This window comes from Oncorhynchus tshawytscha, linkage group LG25 (assembly GCF_018296145.1).
Source record: "Oncorhynchus tshawytscha isolate Ot180627B linkage group LG25, Otsh_v2.0, whole genome shotgun sequence".
Classification (NCBI taxonomy): domain Eukaryota; kingdom Metazoa; phylum Chordata; class Actinopteri; order Salmoniformes; family Salmonidae; genus Oncorhynchus; species Oncorhynchus tshawytscha.
Window position 1 is genome coordinate 14,596,555 of NC_056453.1, and position 20,263 is coordinate 14,616,817.

General features: G+C 43.9%; 1 protein-coding gene across 1 annotated transcript in view; it reads right to left on the reverse strand.

The window, feature by feature from the left end:
* Positions 1-349: 349 nt before the first annotated feature.
* The window catches only part of pcdh15b (protocadherin-related 15b), a 214,316-nt gene continuing 194,402 nt past the window's right edge, over positions 350-20,263 (reverse strand). The window contains exons 36-40 of the mRNA XM_042305961.1: positions 6,436-6,457; positions 5,937-5,975; positions 5,712-5,785; positions 4,060-4,189; positions 350-1,650 (exon numbers count right to left, since the gene is read on the reverse strand). Of these exons, the coding sequence (XP_042161895.1) occupies positions 1,081-1,650; positions 4,060-4,189; positions 5,712-5,785; positions 5,937-5,975; positions 6,436-6,457 (835 nt within the window). The 3' untranslated portion in view covers positions 350-1,080. The remainder of the gene's footprint in view (positions 1,651-4,059; positions 4,190-5,711; positions 5,786-5,936; positions 5,976-6,435; positions 6,458-20,263) is intronic.

Genomic DNA, 20,263 nt, shown 5'->3' on the forward strand with positions numbered 1-20,263 from the left:
GAATTCACTGTGTACGCACTGGCATCGCCATAATCAGGCAATTTATTTAAATCAATAAAAATGGATGTTTGATATATTCTCCTTCCAGAAACGATTAAAAAGAAACACTTTCTTCTTAAGTTCTCTAGCTCTAGTGAATAGCAACCAAAGTACTTGAAATGTAATCGATATCACACTGCTGATTCTCAGAGCAAAAGCAAACACATGGAAATTTAACTGACTGCAATATCAAATTTGAACTATGCATAGAGTAGACTGGGTTTTTGAACTTGGCATACTTCTCGCTGCAAACAAATATATGTTTTATTATTTCAGAGAGGGGGAAAGAACTAGATGAATAAAACTAGCATCATTTTGGTGTGAAATGTTTATTTCTGTATCCATCATCAGGTCGGTAGCCAGACAGATGAAGGTGTGTTTGATATATCAGCACTAGAACAAAGATTACTGCATTGCTTTATGTGCTTATAAACGTCACATGGCCAGTACGAATACCGATTCAAAACAAAGACCACAACCAGAATTGTTATTTCAAGACGTGTCAAATATGCAGTATGCAGCAAACAAGATAGTATTTCAATTCTCCCTAAAAAAATGTAACAATCTGTATAAAAATGAAAAACAAACAAACAATGGATTCAAGTCTAAGTGACTTTTATGATTGGGGTGTCTCCAAAGCACAACTATAGGCCCAGGTGGACAGCAAGTGCATCCCTAATCAATACATCTTCATGTTTCCCAGCTAAATTGATCCAGTCTTCTATGGAAACAACATTCTAGAAGTGGCTATATTAGGAAAATAGCATGTAAACTCAACATTTTGAAGAACCTGTATTTAAAAGAAACATCATAATTTGCTGGTTGCAAAAACTCTTAAATGAATGTAGCTACATTTAGATGTAGCATATTTTATAAGATTACGCCAATTACTTTTGTACTGTAAAAGCAAACCAGTGGATTACTGATAAAGACATTATATTGAAATTAAGTGCAATTCAATTTAGCTTTATGCCATATAATTGGGGACAATACTAAAAAGTACAATTTGTCACATACTGTAGCAAAGTGGAAATACAAAAGTCACAGTTTTGTCATTGGTATGTGCAGATTGTTCCAAGGCCCCATCCATAGCTCCTCCTCATCGGACTGTGTGCGATCACTCTGAGATTCTAAAGGTTCTCTCACGTCCTCATTGTCCACTGGCGATTCCTGCTCCTCAGCGTTCCGGCTTCTCTCGCTCCTGGCCTTGGTGATGTTGGACTTTGACGCTATGCTCTCTGGGCCACTGGTGCTAGAGGCCAGGGAGCCGCTGGAGGGCTGGGTGTTGAGGGTCTTGTCGACCGAGGACGTGGTCGCCACGGGGCTGTTGAGGGGCAGTCTCTCCTCGTGAGTCACGGCCAGTTTGTCCAGTTTCTTAAAGTGCTTGCCCAGCCGCACTGGGGAGTTGACCTTGATGTTGTTTGAGTGGACACACCGGCGGGTGCGTATGACCGAGCCGTTCTGCGCCAGGTACACGCTGCCATTGATGTTGCTGTGGTTGGTCAGGTTAGACAGACGGTTTCTTTGGGGCTCCGGAGCGCTGTCCTCCCCCGTGGAACTAGTCTCATACTCCCTGTCCACCACCAACTTAATCCGCTTCTTCCTCCCGTACTGAACAACACAAACAAACAGAAGGCAGATGTATGAGAGACATGAAGCCTAACATCACGACATCATTAGAGATGGGTTCACACCATTTGACGGGCAAGGCGAAGAGATGCCAGCAGCAAACACAATGTCACACTGTCATGCCGGAGAAGGAGCTGTTGAAGGAAATGATTATGTCTTCTGATGTGAATTAACCACAATCTGTTATGCTTCTTGACACAGACAGATGAGAAGCAATCATTAACCATTTATTACAGAGCCCTAAGAGCTTTAGAAGGAAGAATACGATTATCCCACCAAAGGACAATTGCTTTCAGTATTCATGAAAGCAATGTAGAAAAGGCAGCAGCAGTGGCAGCTAGAGATTGGACCAAAAAGAGAACAAAGCAAGGAAGGGCATGCATTTTAGACTCTCTGTAATTTAAAAGCTTCCTAAAATGGCTTATATGACAATAATAAATTCCACTCAGATAATTGCACACGCAATCCAAGGCATTCAGTGATCTTACTTAATGGGATCAGAATTCACTTTAAGATGTTACGGCTTCATCAGCATCAGAATCAGCTGGGTTGTCATCTTCCGATTCCCCGTCTTCCTCCTCCTCTTCCTTGGTGCTCGGCTTCAAGCCGTTTCCATAAATGCCGCTGGACGGTCTCTTCATCGTGGCTTCCTCCTCCTCGTCCTCGGTGACAGGGGAATGGTCATCTGAGGTGTCCATCATGCCACCGCTGACCTCTGTAGAGTAGGACACGGTGGTCGGTCCTCGTCCATTTCCTGTTGAGGCCGTTGTCCGACTCCCACTGGACTTCCTGGACGACGACCCTTCACTATGCTCCTCTGGTGATTCTCCGCTCTCAGCCTCCACTTCCTCCCCCCCCGAAGACTCCTCCTCTTCCTCGCTCTCCTCATCGATGGTGTCCTCGCACCCTAGAGTGTGGGAGGAGGACCTGGATCTAGCGCTTCTTGTCCTGGTAAATCTAGAGCTCCTGGAGCTTGGGTCAGAGACACTTCCACTGTTGTCAGAGGATGCTCTCCTACTGGCTCTGCTACTGGCTCTCCTACTGGCTCTGCTACTGCGGCTCTGTGACCTGTCTGTGCCACCGCCACTGTCTCTGTCACTGCTCTGGCTGGTGACCACAGAGGATCTTCTACTGGATGGTGGCCTGGGTGAGGACTTCTGAGCCCCTGGTGCTGTGTCCTCAGTTTCTGCAGATGTCACACTCCTCTTGTTGTCCTCAGTCTCTGATCCCGAATCTGTCTCTTTCTCTGTGCCTGAGTCTCTCTCTGTCTGGGACTCCTCCTCTGTCTCCAAATCCTTCTCTGTGTCTGAGTCCCCATCTGAGTCTCGCTCTGACATCCTTTCCTCCTCCTCAGAATCTCCCTGGCACTCCTCCTGCTCCTCGTCTGAATCTACAGCCCTCCCCTGGTCATCCTCTCCACCTAAGTCTCCTCCAGGGTAGCCCGCGGTACCCAGTGTGGAGGATGAAGCAGCACTGCTCCTACTACTCCTGTCGGAGTAGGCCTCTTTACTAATGCTTTCTGCCTCAGAGCTGCTGCCCTCCTCTTGCTCACTAATGTCCCAAGCCAGGGAGGCCTGCCACCTCCTCCTCTCCTCCCTCTTAGTGTCATTGGAGCTTTGGGACCCAGACCCAGACATCCTCTGCTCAGCTAGAGAGCTCACACTGAGGATTTCAATAGGGGATATCCTCCGCTCTTGAAGCCTGCTAGAGATGTTTATACGGCTCAGCGCTTTCCCCAACTGCTGTTTGACCGAGGGCTTGGCATCATCCGAAGCCTGGAAGTAGCTCCCATCTATGACCATGCCACTGTCCATGATCAACATGCTGTCGGAGCGGTAGGCCTTAGTTAGTGTCAGGAAGTCCCCACCATCTCCTTCGTCCCTCCGATCCTTGGAGGAGAACTTCATGGGGAATATCCTGGCTTTGTTCCATGGGGGGTGGAGCGAGGGGGGGTTACCAGGTTCCTTGCTAACCGAGACAGGGAACTTGCAGAGTTTCATGACTGCCTTTAGTTTCTGAATGACCGTGGAGGAGTGGTGGGGCTTGGAGTCTGATGCAGCAGTGCCCTCTTCTGGCGGTGGCCGGTCCTGCTCTGTTCTAGAATAGGGGGGCTGCTGGTCTCTAAAGGCCTGTCTGGGGGGGCCACTGGGTGGGCCGTGAAGGGGTCCTTTGCCTTGCATAGGGGGCCTCCTCCCACCCCGCATGGCCACCTGTTACAGTCACATCAGCCCAAGCTACCATTAAAGACACTGTTAACCGTTACTGAGCCATTCAACACACAGTGTTTCCTCCAGGCACATAGTGTACTTTCCATTGAATTCAAAGTTGCATCATTTTGTATCATACATGTAGCTATTGAACAACGTAACAGTTGTAGATAAAATCAGCTACCTCTCCCTCCGACTCCTGCGGGCTGTAGTAATAGCTCCCATCGTCGTCAACAATCACCTCTCCGTACTCATCATACAGGCCTGTCGGAGATATCAACTTCCTGCGACTGCCATACTGAGGCAGTTCATACCTGGAGGGGAGATGGAACAGGTTAGTTACACACTGCACTGACACACACAGACAACAGAAACATAGCACACGCACGCACTCGCACTCACTAGCAGCCATCACTACATTTATTCAACCTCATTTCTCAGTAGAATTCTGTCTTTTTTTTTTTCCAGAAGTGAGTGTAAAACAGAATATGTGAATAAGCCCGGGTCCCAGGTGCCTCCAAACTGTGTAGTGAGTGAGTGAGTGAGTGAGGAGTGAGGATATATGTGAGTGAGTGAGTGAGTGAGTGAGTGAGTGAGAGAGTGAGAGAGAGAGAGAGAGAGAGAGAGAGAGAGAGAGAGAGAGAGAGAGAGAGGGCAAAGGAGCCTCTTTATTTAGGCGAAGGCCTCCTTATGGGATTTTACAGTCATTACCCCAAGGCAGTGTTTCCTTTTTTCTTTCTGTGTCTTTGTTCAGCTGATCTTTAGTGCCAGAGGGGGGCAGCCAAAGCGTACCATAAGGTCCAGGGCCCACTCACTACAGAGCGTAGAAGTAAGGTCACTATGTGCCCAGATTAAAGGCTTTTAGTGCTCCCAGGGAGAAAGCGTCTTTTAAAATAGAAACAGACCATCAGCTTAACAGGGCGCACTCTGCCATCACTGGATGGACCAACAGTACATGGTGTCAGTAATGGTTAAATAGCTCAAGCCTCCAGCCAGAAGACTATTACCCCACATCTCAACCCCACGGGAGCCAAACTCTAATTGTATTAATGGTGGTCGGTGTGACGGGAAACATGAGCATTTTGAGAGGCAGGCTACATAGCAGAGAGAAAAATAACAGCCGGTATGGCTGGAATGAGAGCCCGGACGTTCTAATTAAAAGTTGAACATCTGCGTAGAGAGAGAGAGAGAGGCGAGAGAGACGAAAGAGACTAGGAGGCAGGGAAAGGTAAATGTACTGTATCTGCTGCTGCAGTGTCTGTAGAACCAAATCTTTCATCCTCTAAAACTAATCGCCCTCTCACTTTGGTGCTGCAGGGAGAAAGTCTTAAGAGCCTAATTCCGTGCCCAACATTCAATCTTAATCCGCGCTCCTTTCTGCTCTGTTATAAGACACCACATGGATGGTGCTCATTTGGAACAGGTTAGGTGAGTGATTAGACTCGCTAATTATGGAATTCATCGCAGGTGGCAACACATGACAATATGAGCCGTTTCGTCTGAAGCCATCGTTATGTATTCCGACCTGTATGCTCCACTTCAAGGCTGTTCGAAAAACTAATTCTGATGTTTCAGCGGGAGGGGAGGAAGTCTGGAGGCCTGTCGTGACGAGAGCCGTTTGGTATTGAACTCCGAAGGAGTCTCTGGACTCTGCAGACTGACTGAGCTTCCCTGGTGTGAGGCAAGCTGTCGGCCCTTGTGTACACGCAGGATCAGAAAGGCCTCAGTAACACAAACACGCACATGCATGCACACAAACACACTACACACACATTGTGCACTGACACACCGTGCACACACACACACACACACACTCTCTCTCTCTCTTTCTCTTACCCGTGGTCATAATTATAATAATCCTGGGTGTAATAGTCCTGGCCTGGGTCGATGCCAGACTCCATGGAGAGCTCCTGTCGTGGATAAAACAAAGCATTACTCAAAGACAATGAAGTTGAAGGAAAACATGAGAAGGCCAACAAATAGGCCTCTGTGCTTTATTAAAGACAAATATTTCACTACTTAGCCGAAGCCCAAGGGGGGGAAAGAGATTGTGTTCTGTACCTCTGGTCTCAGAAGAGAGGGCCTAAGCAACTGTTGTTGCTGCCAGAGAGAGCGCAAAGACAGAGGAGGAAAATACAGAAACAAGACGGAGAGAGAGAAATATACAGTTTCATTAAAGAGATTGTGGCTCAACGTAAATATGGATGGGGAAGGGGTAGCAAGCAAGGTCAGAGGGAGTTTGACGGGAAATAGAGAGAGAAAAAAACAGCCTGTGTCAGTGAAGTATAATAAGAGAATTTCATAACCAAAACCCAAGGTATATAATAGCAAGGGATGACAGCTTCCGCCATCTGCAGAACTTTTCCAATATCTGTTCATCACATCGCCTCCCCCAAATATAAGGCGGGCGGCGCATTGGAAGTTTTATTCCCCCCATTCCGATTTTGTCATTCTATCAAGGCGGTGTCTATAGATAACATTATGTTAAATAAACTGACAAGTAGGACGGCCATTCAAAAGCAGCAATGTCAATTTTAGGCGAGTGGAAACGCCAACGTACCTCATGATGTCCGTACCCACGCCTGTAGGGGAAGAAACATTGTGGAAATCAGTAAACAAGATTGTCAAGATAACGATTGCTTGAGCTTTCAGATATGAACATTGTTTTACTTACTGTAACTGAATTTGGCTGCTTAAATCAAACGCCGAGAGTGGTCTCCCTTCACACATTTTTCGATTTCAAGTGTGTAAGAATTGTAAAGCATTTGTTCATTTCCTTTAGAAGGCAATAATCTGAAACATTCTTCAGTTCCCTTAAATCTATTCTACCCCTGTCCCTTAACCAGAGAGAGAGAGAGAGAGAGAGAGAGAGAGAGACCAAAAGCCAACGGAAAAATAAGGTGTGTGAATTTCAAGACTTTCATAACTTTTAAAATTGCATTTTCTAGTATGATATATAGCCATGGCTGGATTTTTAATATTTTTTTGTAGGGAGTGCTGCTGTTCAGAAAAAAAATGGAAGCTGTTGAAACTTTCTATTGGTTCTACAGACAGATTTGTTTTCTCTTTAATACAGTAGGCATTTGTTTTCCAAACTACGTTTTCCCCTGCAATTAGATAATTTGCGAAAGGCAAACCAAGAGTCGCAACCAAGCATATAAATATAATCCATAAATGACAGTCAGGACTGGCAGCCATTGCTAGTGTACCCATGAGTTTAATAGTTAGACATTTTTGCTAATTTATTAAAAATAAAAACAGAAATACCTTATTTACATAATCATTCAGGATGCTATGAGACTCGAAATTGAGCTCAGGTGCATCCTGTTTACATTGATCAACCTTGAGATGTTTCTGCAACTTGATTGGGTCCATGTGGTAAATTCAATTGATTGGACATGATTTGGAAAGGCACACACCTGTCAATATGAGGTCCCACAGTTGACAGTGTGTGTCAGAGCAAAAACCAAGCCATGAGGCCGAAGGAATTGTCCGTAGAGCTCTGAGCCAGGATTGTGTCGAGGCACAGATCTGGGGAAGGCTACCAAAACATATCTGCAGCATTGAAGGTCCCCAAGAACACAGTGGCCTCCATCATTCTTAAATGGAAGAAGTTTGGAACCACCAAGACTCTTCCTAGAGCTGGCAATCTGATCAAACTGAGAAATCGGGGGAGAAGGTCCTTGGTCAGAGAGGTGACCAAGAACCCGATGGTCACTCTGACAGAGCTCCAGAGTTCCTCTGTGGAGATGGAAGAAACATCTAGAAGGACAACCATATCTGCAACACTCCACCAATCAGGCCTTTATGGTAGAGTGGCCAGACGGAAGACACTCCTCAGTAAAAGGCACATGACAGCCCACTTGGAGTTTGCCAAAAAGGCATCTAAAGGACTCTCAGACCATGAGAAACAACATTCTCTAGTCTGATGAAACCAAGATTGAACTCTTTGGCCTGAATGCCAAGTGTCACGTCTGGAGGAAACCAGACATGGCTAATCACCTGGCCAATATCATCCCTATGGTGAAGCATCCTTGATGAAATCTTGCTTCAGAGTGCTCAGGGCCTCAGGCTGGAGCGAACGTTCACCTTCCAACAGGACAACGACCCTATGCACACACAGCCAAAACAACGCAGGAGTACTTGAGCCCAATCAAACATCTCTGGAGAGACCTGAAAATAGCTGTGCAGTGAAGCTTAAGAGGATCTGCAGAGAAGAAGAGAAACTCCCCAAATACAGGTGTGCCAAGCTTGTAGCGTCATACCTAAGAAGACTCAAGGCTGTAATCGCTGCCAAAGGTGCTTCAACAAAGTAAAGGGTCTGAATACTTAAAAATGTGTAATCAGATTTCAATTTTTAGTACATTTGCAAAAATGTATTAAAAAAATTGTTTTTGCTTTGTAATTATGGGGTACTGTGTGTAGATTGATGAGGGTAAAAAAATAAGGCTGTAACGTAACAAAATGTGGAAAAAGACAAGGGGTCTGAATACTTTCTGAATGCACTCTAAAACAATTTGGGAAATTAGATTTTTTTATACTAATACAATTGCTCAGAGAAAGAGATTTTTAAAAATAATAAGTAATAAAAAGTAATAAAACAATTCAGAAAAAAGGTAGGGGGTCAACATTATTAACACGTCTGTATTCAATACCTCACCTTCCGAGGATAATGGCACTGAGCCTTTTTCTAAAATGTTTTATGAGTCAGAGAATACATTGGGACCATTCCACTATACATTATTCCTTCCAGATTCTTGATATCATTCGCCTGTGTCTATTGACTGTCCTCTTCTATTCAAACCACAATGGATTTCCAATGGATGAGACTGAGATGGCCATTGCAGAATGTTGATTTTGTGGCCAATTATTCATTTATTTTAGTGGGCTTTTGATGTGTTCTTGGGGTTATTGTCTAGTTGGAAGATGCACTTGTGCCCATGTTTCAGACTCCTGACAGAGGAAGCCAGGTTTTTGGAAAAAATATCCTGGTACTGGGTAAAGTTCATGACTCCGTTGACCTTAACAAAGGCCCCCAGGACCAGTGGAAGCGAAATGGCTCCATAACATCAATGATCCAACACCATATATTACTGTAGGTGTGTTATTTTCCACTCATACAACCCTCATTTCCGCTCCAAACACAGCACTGGGGTGCTCGGCCATCTGACCAAAGCACAGGTTCCAATCCAAGTGCCAATGCCGTTTAGCTAACTTTTGTTGGATGACCTGAAAATAGAGCTCTTAGGCCACACACACACACCAGTGTTGTTTTTGGAGTTGAAATGAGAATGCATGAGCGGATGATAACCCAATACTTACTGTAAAATATGGTGGTGGACCTTTGATGTTATGGGGCCCTTGTTAAGGTCAACGGCATCTCAGCGTATGAGTTCATATGAAAAGACAGGGAGTCTTCTCATTCACACTTTACACAGACTAGACTAACGGCAGTCTGTTGACACTACACTAACCATTGACACTACAATAATCATCCAGAGACACTGGACAAAAGGGAAGCGTTTAATTACACAGAGGATGGGGGGAAAAAAAGGATCGGGAGGAGAGCATCTCCATTCATCAGCTGATCCACTTTGCGTTCAACACTAGTGATTAGAATTCAGCCCACGACGCTGATCATCTGAAAGCAAATGATTGCAATTGTTCCCCGATGAGAACGTAATGAGGAATCCCAAATGAACATTTCACGGCTAAACAATCATTGGTGACTTTGAGAGAGGAATTACTCAGCCCCACTCCGCTGGTGATGTGGTGAGGCGGCTAATGTGCCCCTGTGTGGTGGAGCTTGTCCAGTAGAAATACCCCTGCTCTTGTGTCGGGCTACAAAGGTCATGCCTCGTCCCCAGAGGAGGGTGTGTGGGACTGGTCCGGGTAGTGGATGCCTATGCTCCTTGGTCTAGGCCTGGATGTCATCACTGGCAGAGTTGATAAGCAGTTTGTGGTACTGGGTGGGAAAATAAGTCTCGCTAGTCAAGCTTATCATGGGTCACAATCAGGGTTAACACTCCCAAAGACACAGTACTTCATTAGGTGATTCTGGCGGAAATCAGAGTCAAAGTGTATACAGTACATATAGAGTATGTACTATACATCTGTGATTGTGGAATACATCTGTAAAAAGTGTCCGGGTTGTCAGAAATGAGATTGTATAAACGTGTTAGCGCGATACTGTGAAACACTGTGGATGCTTACTTTGATCTCAGCACTAAATCTAGTGACTTGACTTCATAGTGTGACTCGCCTGGCTTCATAGTGTGACTCGCCTGGCTTCATCTGCCTTCACAGAAAGGCAGTGCCCTAATCCTAGACAGGAAATCATGAACATTTCCCTAGGATTAACCGATTCTGGAGAACAGTGCGTCATCTGAGAGGTGCTACTACCTCCGTCTCCCTGCTGATTAACAACACCTAGTGTAACTAGGAGAAAACAGCCATGAGCACAGCATGAGCTAAGGATGAAAGGGAGGCATGACATGATACAGGGGGATGCTGAGGAATGATGTGTGGAGGAGAGGATACTCTTCCAGGGCAAGTAGCGGAAATAAATTGTAATAGAGTGAGAAAGGGGTAGAACGAGAGAGGTAGAGAGAGGGGTTATAGAAAGAGAGAGAGAGAGAGGGAGGAAGAGAGAGCGGTGCAAAATGAAGAATCAAGGCTATAGAGAGATGACAGGCCAACCTTGAGTTTCTCTCTGCCAATTAAACTGCTATTTCTTCTACCGCTGACTACCTGAGGTCCTACGATCAAACTCACACTGGCAAACAGGACACAACAAGGAGAGCCGCAGCAGTGGATATTGATGAAAGTGAGTGAGAACCACATGTAATGACGCAGGATACAGTCTCCATTAGTTGCCAGCCTAATGAAAAGTGGGATTATGGAGGGAGTCGGAGGGACGTCGGGCTGAATAAATGTGGAAGAGTTACCGCCGGGGTACAGGCGGGAGGTGACAGGAGGCCGACCAGAAACACGATGGATTGGTTAGGTAATTAAAAGCACATGCATCCCAATTTGACAAGCAAGTTGTTCCACCCGCGCTCAGCTAAGATGTGCAGAGACACGGAAAAAGCCAAGTACCATGGAGAGGTACTCAGATCACTGACTGAGTCTCAGTGTCTGTATTTCATTCCACTGGCTGGCTTGTCTCCTCTTCAGATGAATAGTGATTCCTCTAGTGTTTTAGTTCTAGTAGGCTGGCCTTGCCTCTCTGTGTGAGACAGACTATCTTTCCAAATGTATACTGGAATCCCATTCAATGAAACTGGTGGGTTTGTATTACACATTGTGTATAACACCACTATTGAAATAGAGAGTGTACACCTAACACGGGTGACAAATAGAAATGATTCTACAAGCCAAGACATGGCAGCCCCTCGCACCTCAATCACTATCAAAGAGCAGAGCAGAGAACTCAAAGTTTCCCTCTGATTTCATACATGGTGCAACTTTATTTGAAAGTCATTTACATAACGCAGTAGACTTCAAACCTGCAGAGTGTGTCTGCGTGTGTGTTTGTGTGTATGTGTGTGACTGCATGAGGGAAGATCTAGGCTAGTCAAGAAGATGTAGAAGAAGAAAGGAGAAATGAGAGAGAGAGAGAGAACATGTGGTTTGCGAGCGAGCAAACCTTTATAGAACACATATACAGTGCATTCTGAAAGTATTCAGACCCCTTGACTTCTCCACATTGTGTTACGTTACAGCCTTAACCTAAAATGGATTAAATAAATACAACTATTAAATAAAAATGAAAATCAGAAACAACTTATTTACATAAGTATTCAGACCCTTTACTATGAGACTCGAATTTGAGCTCAGGTGCATCCTGTTTCCATTGTTCATCCTTGATGTTTCTGCAACTTGATTGGAGTCCACATGTGGTCAATTCAATTGATTGGACATGATTTCGAAAGGCACACACCTGTCAATGTAAGGTCCCACAGTTGACAGTGCATGTCAGAGCAGAAACCAAGCCATGAGTTCGAAGGAATTGTCTGTAGAGCTCAGAGACAGGATTGTGTCAAGGCACAGATCTGGGGGAAGGGTACCAAAAAAGTTCTGCAGCATTGAAGGTTCCCAAGACCATAGTGGCCTCCATCATTCTTAAATGGAAGAAGTTTGGAACTACCAAGACTTTTCCTAGAGCTGGCCGCCTGGCTAAACTGCGCATTTGGGGGAGAAGGGCCTTGGTCTGGGAGGTGACCAAGAACCCGATGGTCACCCTGACAGAGCTCCAGAGTTCCTCTGTGGAGATGGGAAAACCAGCCAGAAGGACAACCATCTCTGCAGTACTCCCCCAATCAGGCCTTTATGGTAGAGTGGCCAGACGGAAGCCACTCCTCAATAAAAGGCACATGACAGCCCACTTGGCGTTTGCCAAAAGGCACCTAAAGGACTCTCAGACCATGAGAAACAAGATTCTCTGGTCTGATGAAACCAAGATTGAACTCTTTGGCCTGAATGCCAAGAGTCACATCCGGAGGAAACCTGCCTCCATCCCTACGGTGAAGCATAGTGGTGGCAGCATCATGCTGTTTTTCAGCGGCAGGGACTGGGAGACTCGTCAGGATCGAGGGAAAAGTTAAAGGAGCAAAATACAGAGATCCTTGATGAAAACCTGCTTCAGAGTGCTCAGGACCACAGACTGGGGCGAAGGTCCACCTTCCAACAGGACAATGACCCTAAGCACACATTTAAGACAACTTAGCAGTGGCTTCGGGACAAGTCTCTGAATGTCCCTTGAATGGCCCAGCCAGAGCCCAGACTTGAACCTGATCTAACATCTCTGGAGAGACCTGAAAATAGCTGAGCAGAAACACTCCCCAATCCAACCTGACAGAGTTTGAGAGGATCTGCAGAGAAGAACTGGAGAAACTTCCCAAATACAGGTCTGCCAAGCTTGTAGCGTCTTATCCAAAAACACTCAAGACTGAAATTGCTTCCAAAGGTACATCAACAAAGTACTGAGTAAAGGGTCTGAATACTTACGTAAATGTAATTTTTCAGTTTTGTATTTTGAATAAATTTGCAACAAAATCTGAACCTGTTTTTGCTGTGTCATTATGGGGTATTGTGTGTAGATTTATGAGGAAAATGGAATCCATTTTAGAATATGCCTGTAATGTAACAAAATGTGGAAAAAGTCAAGGGGTCTGAATACTTTCCGAATGCACTGTAGTTACTCTGTGGAGTCCCACCAAACCAAAATTGGTTTGTTGAAAGTTCCCGGAACATTCATTAGGTCACTGCAAATGTTTTCATAACACAAAAACTGTTCAGTCAGGCTTATGATTATAGAATGTTTGTATAAACATTTGCCTGATGTTGCAAGAACGTTCCTAGAAAACATTGAATCTGTTCTTCAAAGGTTCCCAGAATATTTCATTAGGTTGTGGGAACAGTCTGAAGAGAACATTGTGGGGACATAAAAGATGATATGTTTCCAAAACACAAAAACCGTCCAGTTGTGTTGATGATAATAAAAATGGTATTTTAGGGTACAAAAAACATTCACCAGATGCTGCAAGAACGTTCCTAGAACACATTTTGTCGGTCCTTTAAAGGCTCTCAGAATGTTTCATGAGGTTGTGGGAACAGTCTGGTGGGACATCACAAAAGATATGTTCCCAAAACACAAAAACTTAATGTTCTGGCTACAGAGTTGAAGATTGCAGGTCCAATCCCACACTTTCTTAAACCACATTTCTTAAAAGAATTTAAAAAATGAAAAGAAATGTGAAATTGAGGCTCATATATAATCTACGAAAAGAGAGGATGTGTTTATTTCATCCAGATGTATAAATCTAGTAAGAAATGCAGAATTTAGCCTAACTGTAAAAAATAAAATGTGTAAAAATTGAATGTTCAACTTTTTTTTAAACGCACCTGATAAAATTCCTACTTTGAGATGCTTGACATGGTCCCCCATGTCTTATTTTTCATGATCTGAAAAGCAGAAGTGATCCGAGATCAGCACTCAGTCTTGGATACCTTGTAAATATGGGCCCAGAAGTATGCAACACATAAAGAGGATTGGTGAAGTAATGGTGAACAACCCAGTGACCAGTATATCCCTGGGTTAGTTACGTCTAATAATGCTAAAAAGGAATTTCATTCCTGATTAAACTGAGAGCTTCCCTGGTGGTGCAGAGAATAAAAAACCTGGCTTGGGAACCAAACATTTCAGGTTCAAACCCCACATGTGCAGACTTTCAACATATAAAGTGTAAAAAATATGGTTGTGTTTTTATGATTAATTGGGATAGGGGGCAGCATTTTCACTTTTGGATAAATAGCATGTCCAATTTCAACTTCCTGCTACTCATGCCAAGAATATAATATATGCATATCATTATTGATTTGGATAGAAAACACTCTGAAGTTTCTAAAACTGTTTGAATCATGTCTGTGAGTATAACAGAACTTATGTAGCAGGCAAAACCCTGAGGACTAACCATTCAGAAAAGAAAAAAATTGAGGTCACTGTCTGTTCAGTGAGTTCTCATTGGGAAACTATATTTCTTAGGCACTTGTTTGCAGTTCCTACCGCTTCCACTGGATGTCACCAGTCTTTGGAATTTGGTTGAGGTTATTCCTTTGTGCAATGAAGAAGTACGGCCATCTTGGAACTGGGTAACGTTATGTGTACTGTTGAGAGTTGCGTAAGACTTGAAAAGTAGCATTGGTTTGTGATCCTCCTGTAAACAGATAGACCAGTCTTCAATTTAATCGATTATTAACGTTTAAAAATACCTAAAGTTTTATTACAAATGTAGTTTGAAATGTTTTGGCAAAGTTTACAGGTAACTTTTGAGATATTTTGTAGTTGCGCAAATTGGAAGCTGTTTTTTTCTGGATCAAATGTGCCAAATAAATGGACATTTTGGATATATATAGACGGAATTAATCGAACAAAAGGACCATTTGTGATGTTTATGGGACATATTGAAGTGCCAACAAAAGAAGCTCGTCAAAGGTAAGGCATGATTTATATTTTATTTCTGCGTTTTGTGTGGTGCCTGCAGGGTTGAAATATGCTATTGTCTCTTCGTTTACTGTTGTGCTATCATCAGATAATATTTGACATTTTGGCTGGATTTACAATGAGTGTGGCTTTAATTTGGTATCGTAAATGTGTGATTTAATGAAAGTTTGAATTTTATAGCATTTTTTATTTATTTGGCGCTCTGCATTTTTCCTGGCAATTGGTCAGGTGAGACATTTGCGTCCCGCCTATCCCAGAGAGGTTAAATACTGTTCAAATGTCCTACAAATGTCTATATCACATACAATACAGTCCCTTAAATCGACTCGTCATTAAATCTGGAGAGAAACATAGCGGGAATGTATTCGAATCTGCTTTAAGGAGCTACAAATTTGCAAGCTGAGAATGTTGTGGTAATATTAGGTAAAACTTCTAATTAAATTACCTCCAAGACAAGGTAGAATGTATATTGCGTGAACATCAATGGAATATTATGTTAAACCTAAAACAAATAGGCTATGAACGTGATAAAAATTGACATATTTGGAAATTGTGGAACATTGTGCAACAGTGTGGGAATGTTCTGTGCAACCTATGTGAATATCACAAGAATATTCTTGCAACATTCCAGACAACTCCCATAACTTGATAACATGTTATGGGAACCATTAAATAACTTAGACCAGGTTTTCTGTCAACATTCTTACAACATTAGAGGAATGTCCTGTGCAACCTAACTTAAACATTATCTGAATGTCAGCACAACTGGACAGATTTTAAAGATCAGATGAAATGTGTTCTGGGAACGTTCTTGCAACATCAGGTGAATGTTTTTTTGCACCCTAAAAGAAACATTGTACAATCATCCACACAAATGTACAGTTTTTGTGTTTTGGGAACATATCTTTTGTGGTGTCACCACACTGTTCCTACCAGACCGTTACCACAACCTAATGAAACATTCTGGGAACCTTAAAATAATCAATTAAACGTGTTCTGGGAAAACATTACTGGTAGATTGTGTTACTACATTACCTGGAAACCTAATGAGAACTTTTGGGGAATGTTCTGTGGTGGTTGTTGCAGATGCCTCTTGCGTCGACCCGAGACGCAATCGTCCCATCTAGCCATCAGCAAATGCAAATGCGCTACGCCAAATGCTAATAGCACTCGTTAAAACTCAAACGTTCATTAAAACACACATGCAGGGTACTGAATTAAAGCTACACTCGTTGTGAATCTAGCCAACAAGTCAGATTATTAAAATGCTTTTCGTCGAAAGCATGAGAAGCTATTATCTGATAGCATGCAACACCCCGAAATACCTGAATGCGACGTAAACAAAAGAATTAGCGTAGCCGGCGCTACACAAATAGCAGAAATAAAATATAAAACTTTCATTACCTTTGACGAGCTTCTTTGTTGGCACTCCTATATGTCCCATAAACATCACTATTGGGTCTTTTTTTCGATTAAATCGGTCCATATATACCCAAAATATCCATCTATGGAAACTGTGTGATTCAGAAAAAAAAGACAGTTTCAAAACGCTACGTCATTTTTTAAAATTAAAAAAGTCGACGATAAACTTTCACAAAACACTTCGAAATACTTTTGTAATCCAACTTTAGGTATTAGTAAACGTTAATAATCTATCAAATTGATCACGGGGCGGTGTATTCAATAGCTCCACGATTTCAAATCATGTTCCGAAATCTCTCTTCCAAAACTTCCTGTCGGAGACCGGATGGAAAGTGGTCTCTCTTCCTCGTTTGACCAAGAAACAACGAGAAGGCAATTGACAAGACTGGCGACATCGTGTGGAAGCTGTAGGACTTGCAATCTCGGCCCCATTTAATTTCGTGTCCCTTAAACAATACATGCAAGTGGCGCATTGATATTTTTTTCCGTTTTCAGTGATCAGTTTTTCTTGCGCCTTTCGATGAAACACACGCTCTGTTATAGTCACAGCAGTGATTTAACCAGTTTTAGAAACGTGAGAGTGTTTTCTATTCACACATACTAATCATATGCATATACTATATTCCTGGCATGAGTAGCAGGACGCTGAAATGTTGCGCGATTTTTAACAGAATGTTCGAAAAAGTAGGGGGTAGGCTTAACAGGTTTTAAGCACAATATTATAGTGAATGTTAGGAGAGCATTCTAAGGATATTTCATTTACAACATAAAATAAGAAGAATACTTTGTTATCATCCTAACATTAGATAAAACCCTAACTAGAACTTATTGGGAATCTTAGCTAATGTTCTGGGAATGTTCACGTTTTGCTGGGGTGTGGCTTCAAGGTAATCCAATGTACTGGAGCACTTTCGTTATATATCTTTCAGGTTGGGAAAATTCTCATTTTGGGATTTTGACCATGAGACTCAAAATGGTTAAAATGACTTGAGTGCAATGAATATAATTTTTCCTTTTTATGAGACTGATGGGTAGAATTCTCTAGACTCTTTAATCTTTAGGTGACCATAGATTTAAACAATTATAGGCTAACTATAGGCTAAACAACAAAACATCACTAACAATACGTATATCAATAAATAAATATTAATGTCTGATCGAGAACAACTCCCTTGAAAAAAAATACATAGATGACACACAAAACAAAGAAAGAACACAAATGAAAACAAAGATAAAGAATGGAATTTCAAAATTAACAAAAAAATGAAGAAACAGTCAATGAAGAAAGAAAGAGAGAGAAGAAAGAGAGAGTCACATTGCAGTGGACTGAGAAGGGAAGCGTTTCTCCAGCTCTTCCACTATAGAGTTCATGTTAACGTTTGGTTGGACCTGCACCTGATGTGGCTGTTCTGCAACCAGAGCCTCTGCCTGTACCTCTGGTATGGTGGGGGCTACAATCTCTGCAGTGTCTAGTATGCCATTTAAAGAGTCCATGGAATCCACAGACCCTCGTGGCCTCAGGGCGCTCCGTGGAAGCATCTGTTTTTTGTCTATTTGACTGTACATATTAGCGACAGATTTCTCGATGTCGGCGATGTTCTGTATGTTCTTCAGGATCCCCTTCAACTCCTTCCTGGGGGCTGGGGATCGGTGGGGAGGGGCGGCGGGGGAGGGCGCAGGGACACGGGTCTCAGGGTGGTCACAGCGGGCAGGGGGAGCACAAACGTAGATGGACGATTGAGGGAAGGGGACAGAGGAGGAGGGAGAGGCGGAGGAGGGGCGGGGCAGGGTTTTTGCCGTAGTTAAGTGGGGGGACGGATGGGAGGTGGGAGGAGGAGGCGTGGAGGGGGAAGAGGGGAGTTGGGTGGGGGTGGAGGGGGCACGTCAGGGGGTCAGGGATGACCTCCAGGTTGACCTCGTAGGGTTCGGCGGAGGCTGAGTTGTAGCTGGAGAAGCTGGAGCTGAACCTGCGCCGGATAGGTGGAGTGGGCTTGTGGGTGGGGGGTGGAGTTCCATCGCTCTGGGTGATAATGATGCAGGGTGGGCCCTCTCTGTCTTGGCCCAGGTGGCGTTCCTCTCTACCCAGGATGGAGCTCACAGAGTGGCGGTGGGGGCTGTCGCTACCCAGGATGGAGCCCAGAGACTGTCGGTCCTCTCTGGCCCGGTGCTGGGGGCTGTCGAACCCCAACCCCATCAGGAAGTCTGGAGAGAGAGACCCCCGGGAGTCCCGACTCTGCCTCTGCTTCATCTCCCTCATGGCCTGCTGCTCAAACTGCCTGGCCTGCTCCTTCACCGACAGGGGCTTGGGCTCCATGTAGGTGCCGCGCCCCAGGTTTCCCCAGTCCAGGCCGTCCAGCATGTCCTTACTGTCCTTCAGCTCAGTCTTCAGAATCTCCAGCTCCCATTGCACCGGGTCCATCACTACCTGTCTCCTCAGAGCATCATACATCTCCTTCCTATGGAGTCTGGAAGGTAGGGTCCAGGAGTGGCCCGAGCCACCAGAGTTGAATCTCAGGAAGGAGTGTCTCAGGCCTCGAGGGGCCTGAGGAGGGGAGTAGGCCCCCAGGAGGTCAATCCTCCTCTGGTGCTTCCCCAGGGTCTCTGGGCTGCTGAGCGTGCCCGTGCCTTCGTCAAACAGGGGGTTCTTGGTGGTTAGGGGGTTCTCATCCGAGAATAATGTGATGTTGCTCTCGGACTTGGGCATATTGTTGAGGAGGATCCCATTGGCACTGGACTGCTTGTGGGCAGTGATGGCCCGTGCGGCAAATGTGCTTATGAGCCTCTGGCGGTCACCTTCCTCTAGCACACAACGCTTACTCCTGCTTTCATGGAGACGGCAGAAAAGAAAAATACTTGAAATAAAAGAGGGAGATCAGGTGTGATGAGACAGTCAGAATGAGGGGATGCAAGAGGAAAGTCATCTATGAGATTCTAGCTAGACAAAATAAGGGCTAATTTCCAAAGAAAACGGTTGTTTATCTGAGGCTACCATTTACACCTTATTGCCACCAAATAACGAAGCCAAATGAGACCACAACTGCCAGACTGACACAATCTACACTGACCAAAAATATAAATGCAACATGTAAAGTGTTTCATGAGCTGAAACAAAAGATCCCAGACATTTTCCATATGCACAAAAAGCTTATTTCTCTCAAATCTAGTGCACTATTTTTTTTACATCCCTGTTACTGGGCATTTTATCCTGTGTCAAGATAATCAATCCACCTGACAGGTGTGGCAGATCAAGAATCTGATTAAACAGCATGATCATTGAGATTTGAATGTACATTTCTCTACCATAAGCCACCTTCAACGTTGTTTTATAGAATTTGGCAGTACGTACAACTGGCCTCACAACCGCCGACCATGTATAACCACGCTAGCATCCAGCTTCTTCTCCCACATCCAGCTTCTTCACCTGCTGGATCATCAGAAAGAGGGGAGGGGGGTTGTGGCGGGAGGTGCTGAAGAGTATTTCTGTCCATAATAATACCCGTTTGTAGGGAAAAACTAATTCTGATTGGCTGGGCCAGGCTCCTATGCCCTCTCAGGCCCACCAATGGCTGTGCCACCTGCCCAGTCATGTGAAATCCATAGATTAGGGCCTAAGGAATTTATTTTAATTGACTGATTTCCTTCCATGAACTGTAACTGCAAAATCTTTGAAATTGTTGCATGTTGTGTTTATATTTTTGACAGTAACTGACGAGCAAAACATAGGGAATAGTTCACTCTGGGAAATTATCTACAAACAACTGAAGTAGGAAGTTTACATAAACCTTAGCCAAATACATTTAAACTCAGTTTTTCACAATTCCTGACATTTAATCCTAGTAAAACTTCCCTGTTTTAGATCAGTTAAGATCACCACTTTATTTTAAGAATGTGAAATGTCAGAATAATAGTAGAGAGAATGATTTATTTCAGCTTTTATTTCTTTCATCACATTCCCAGTGGG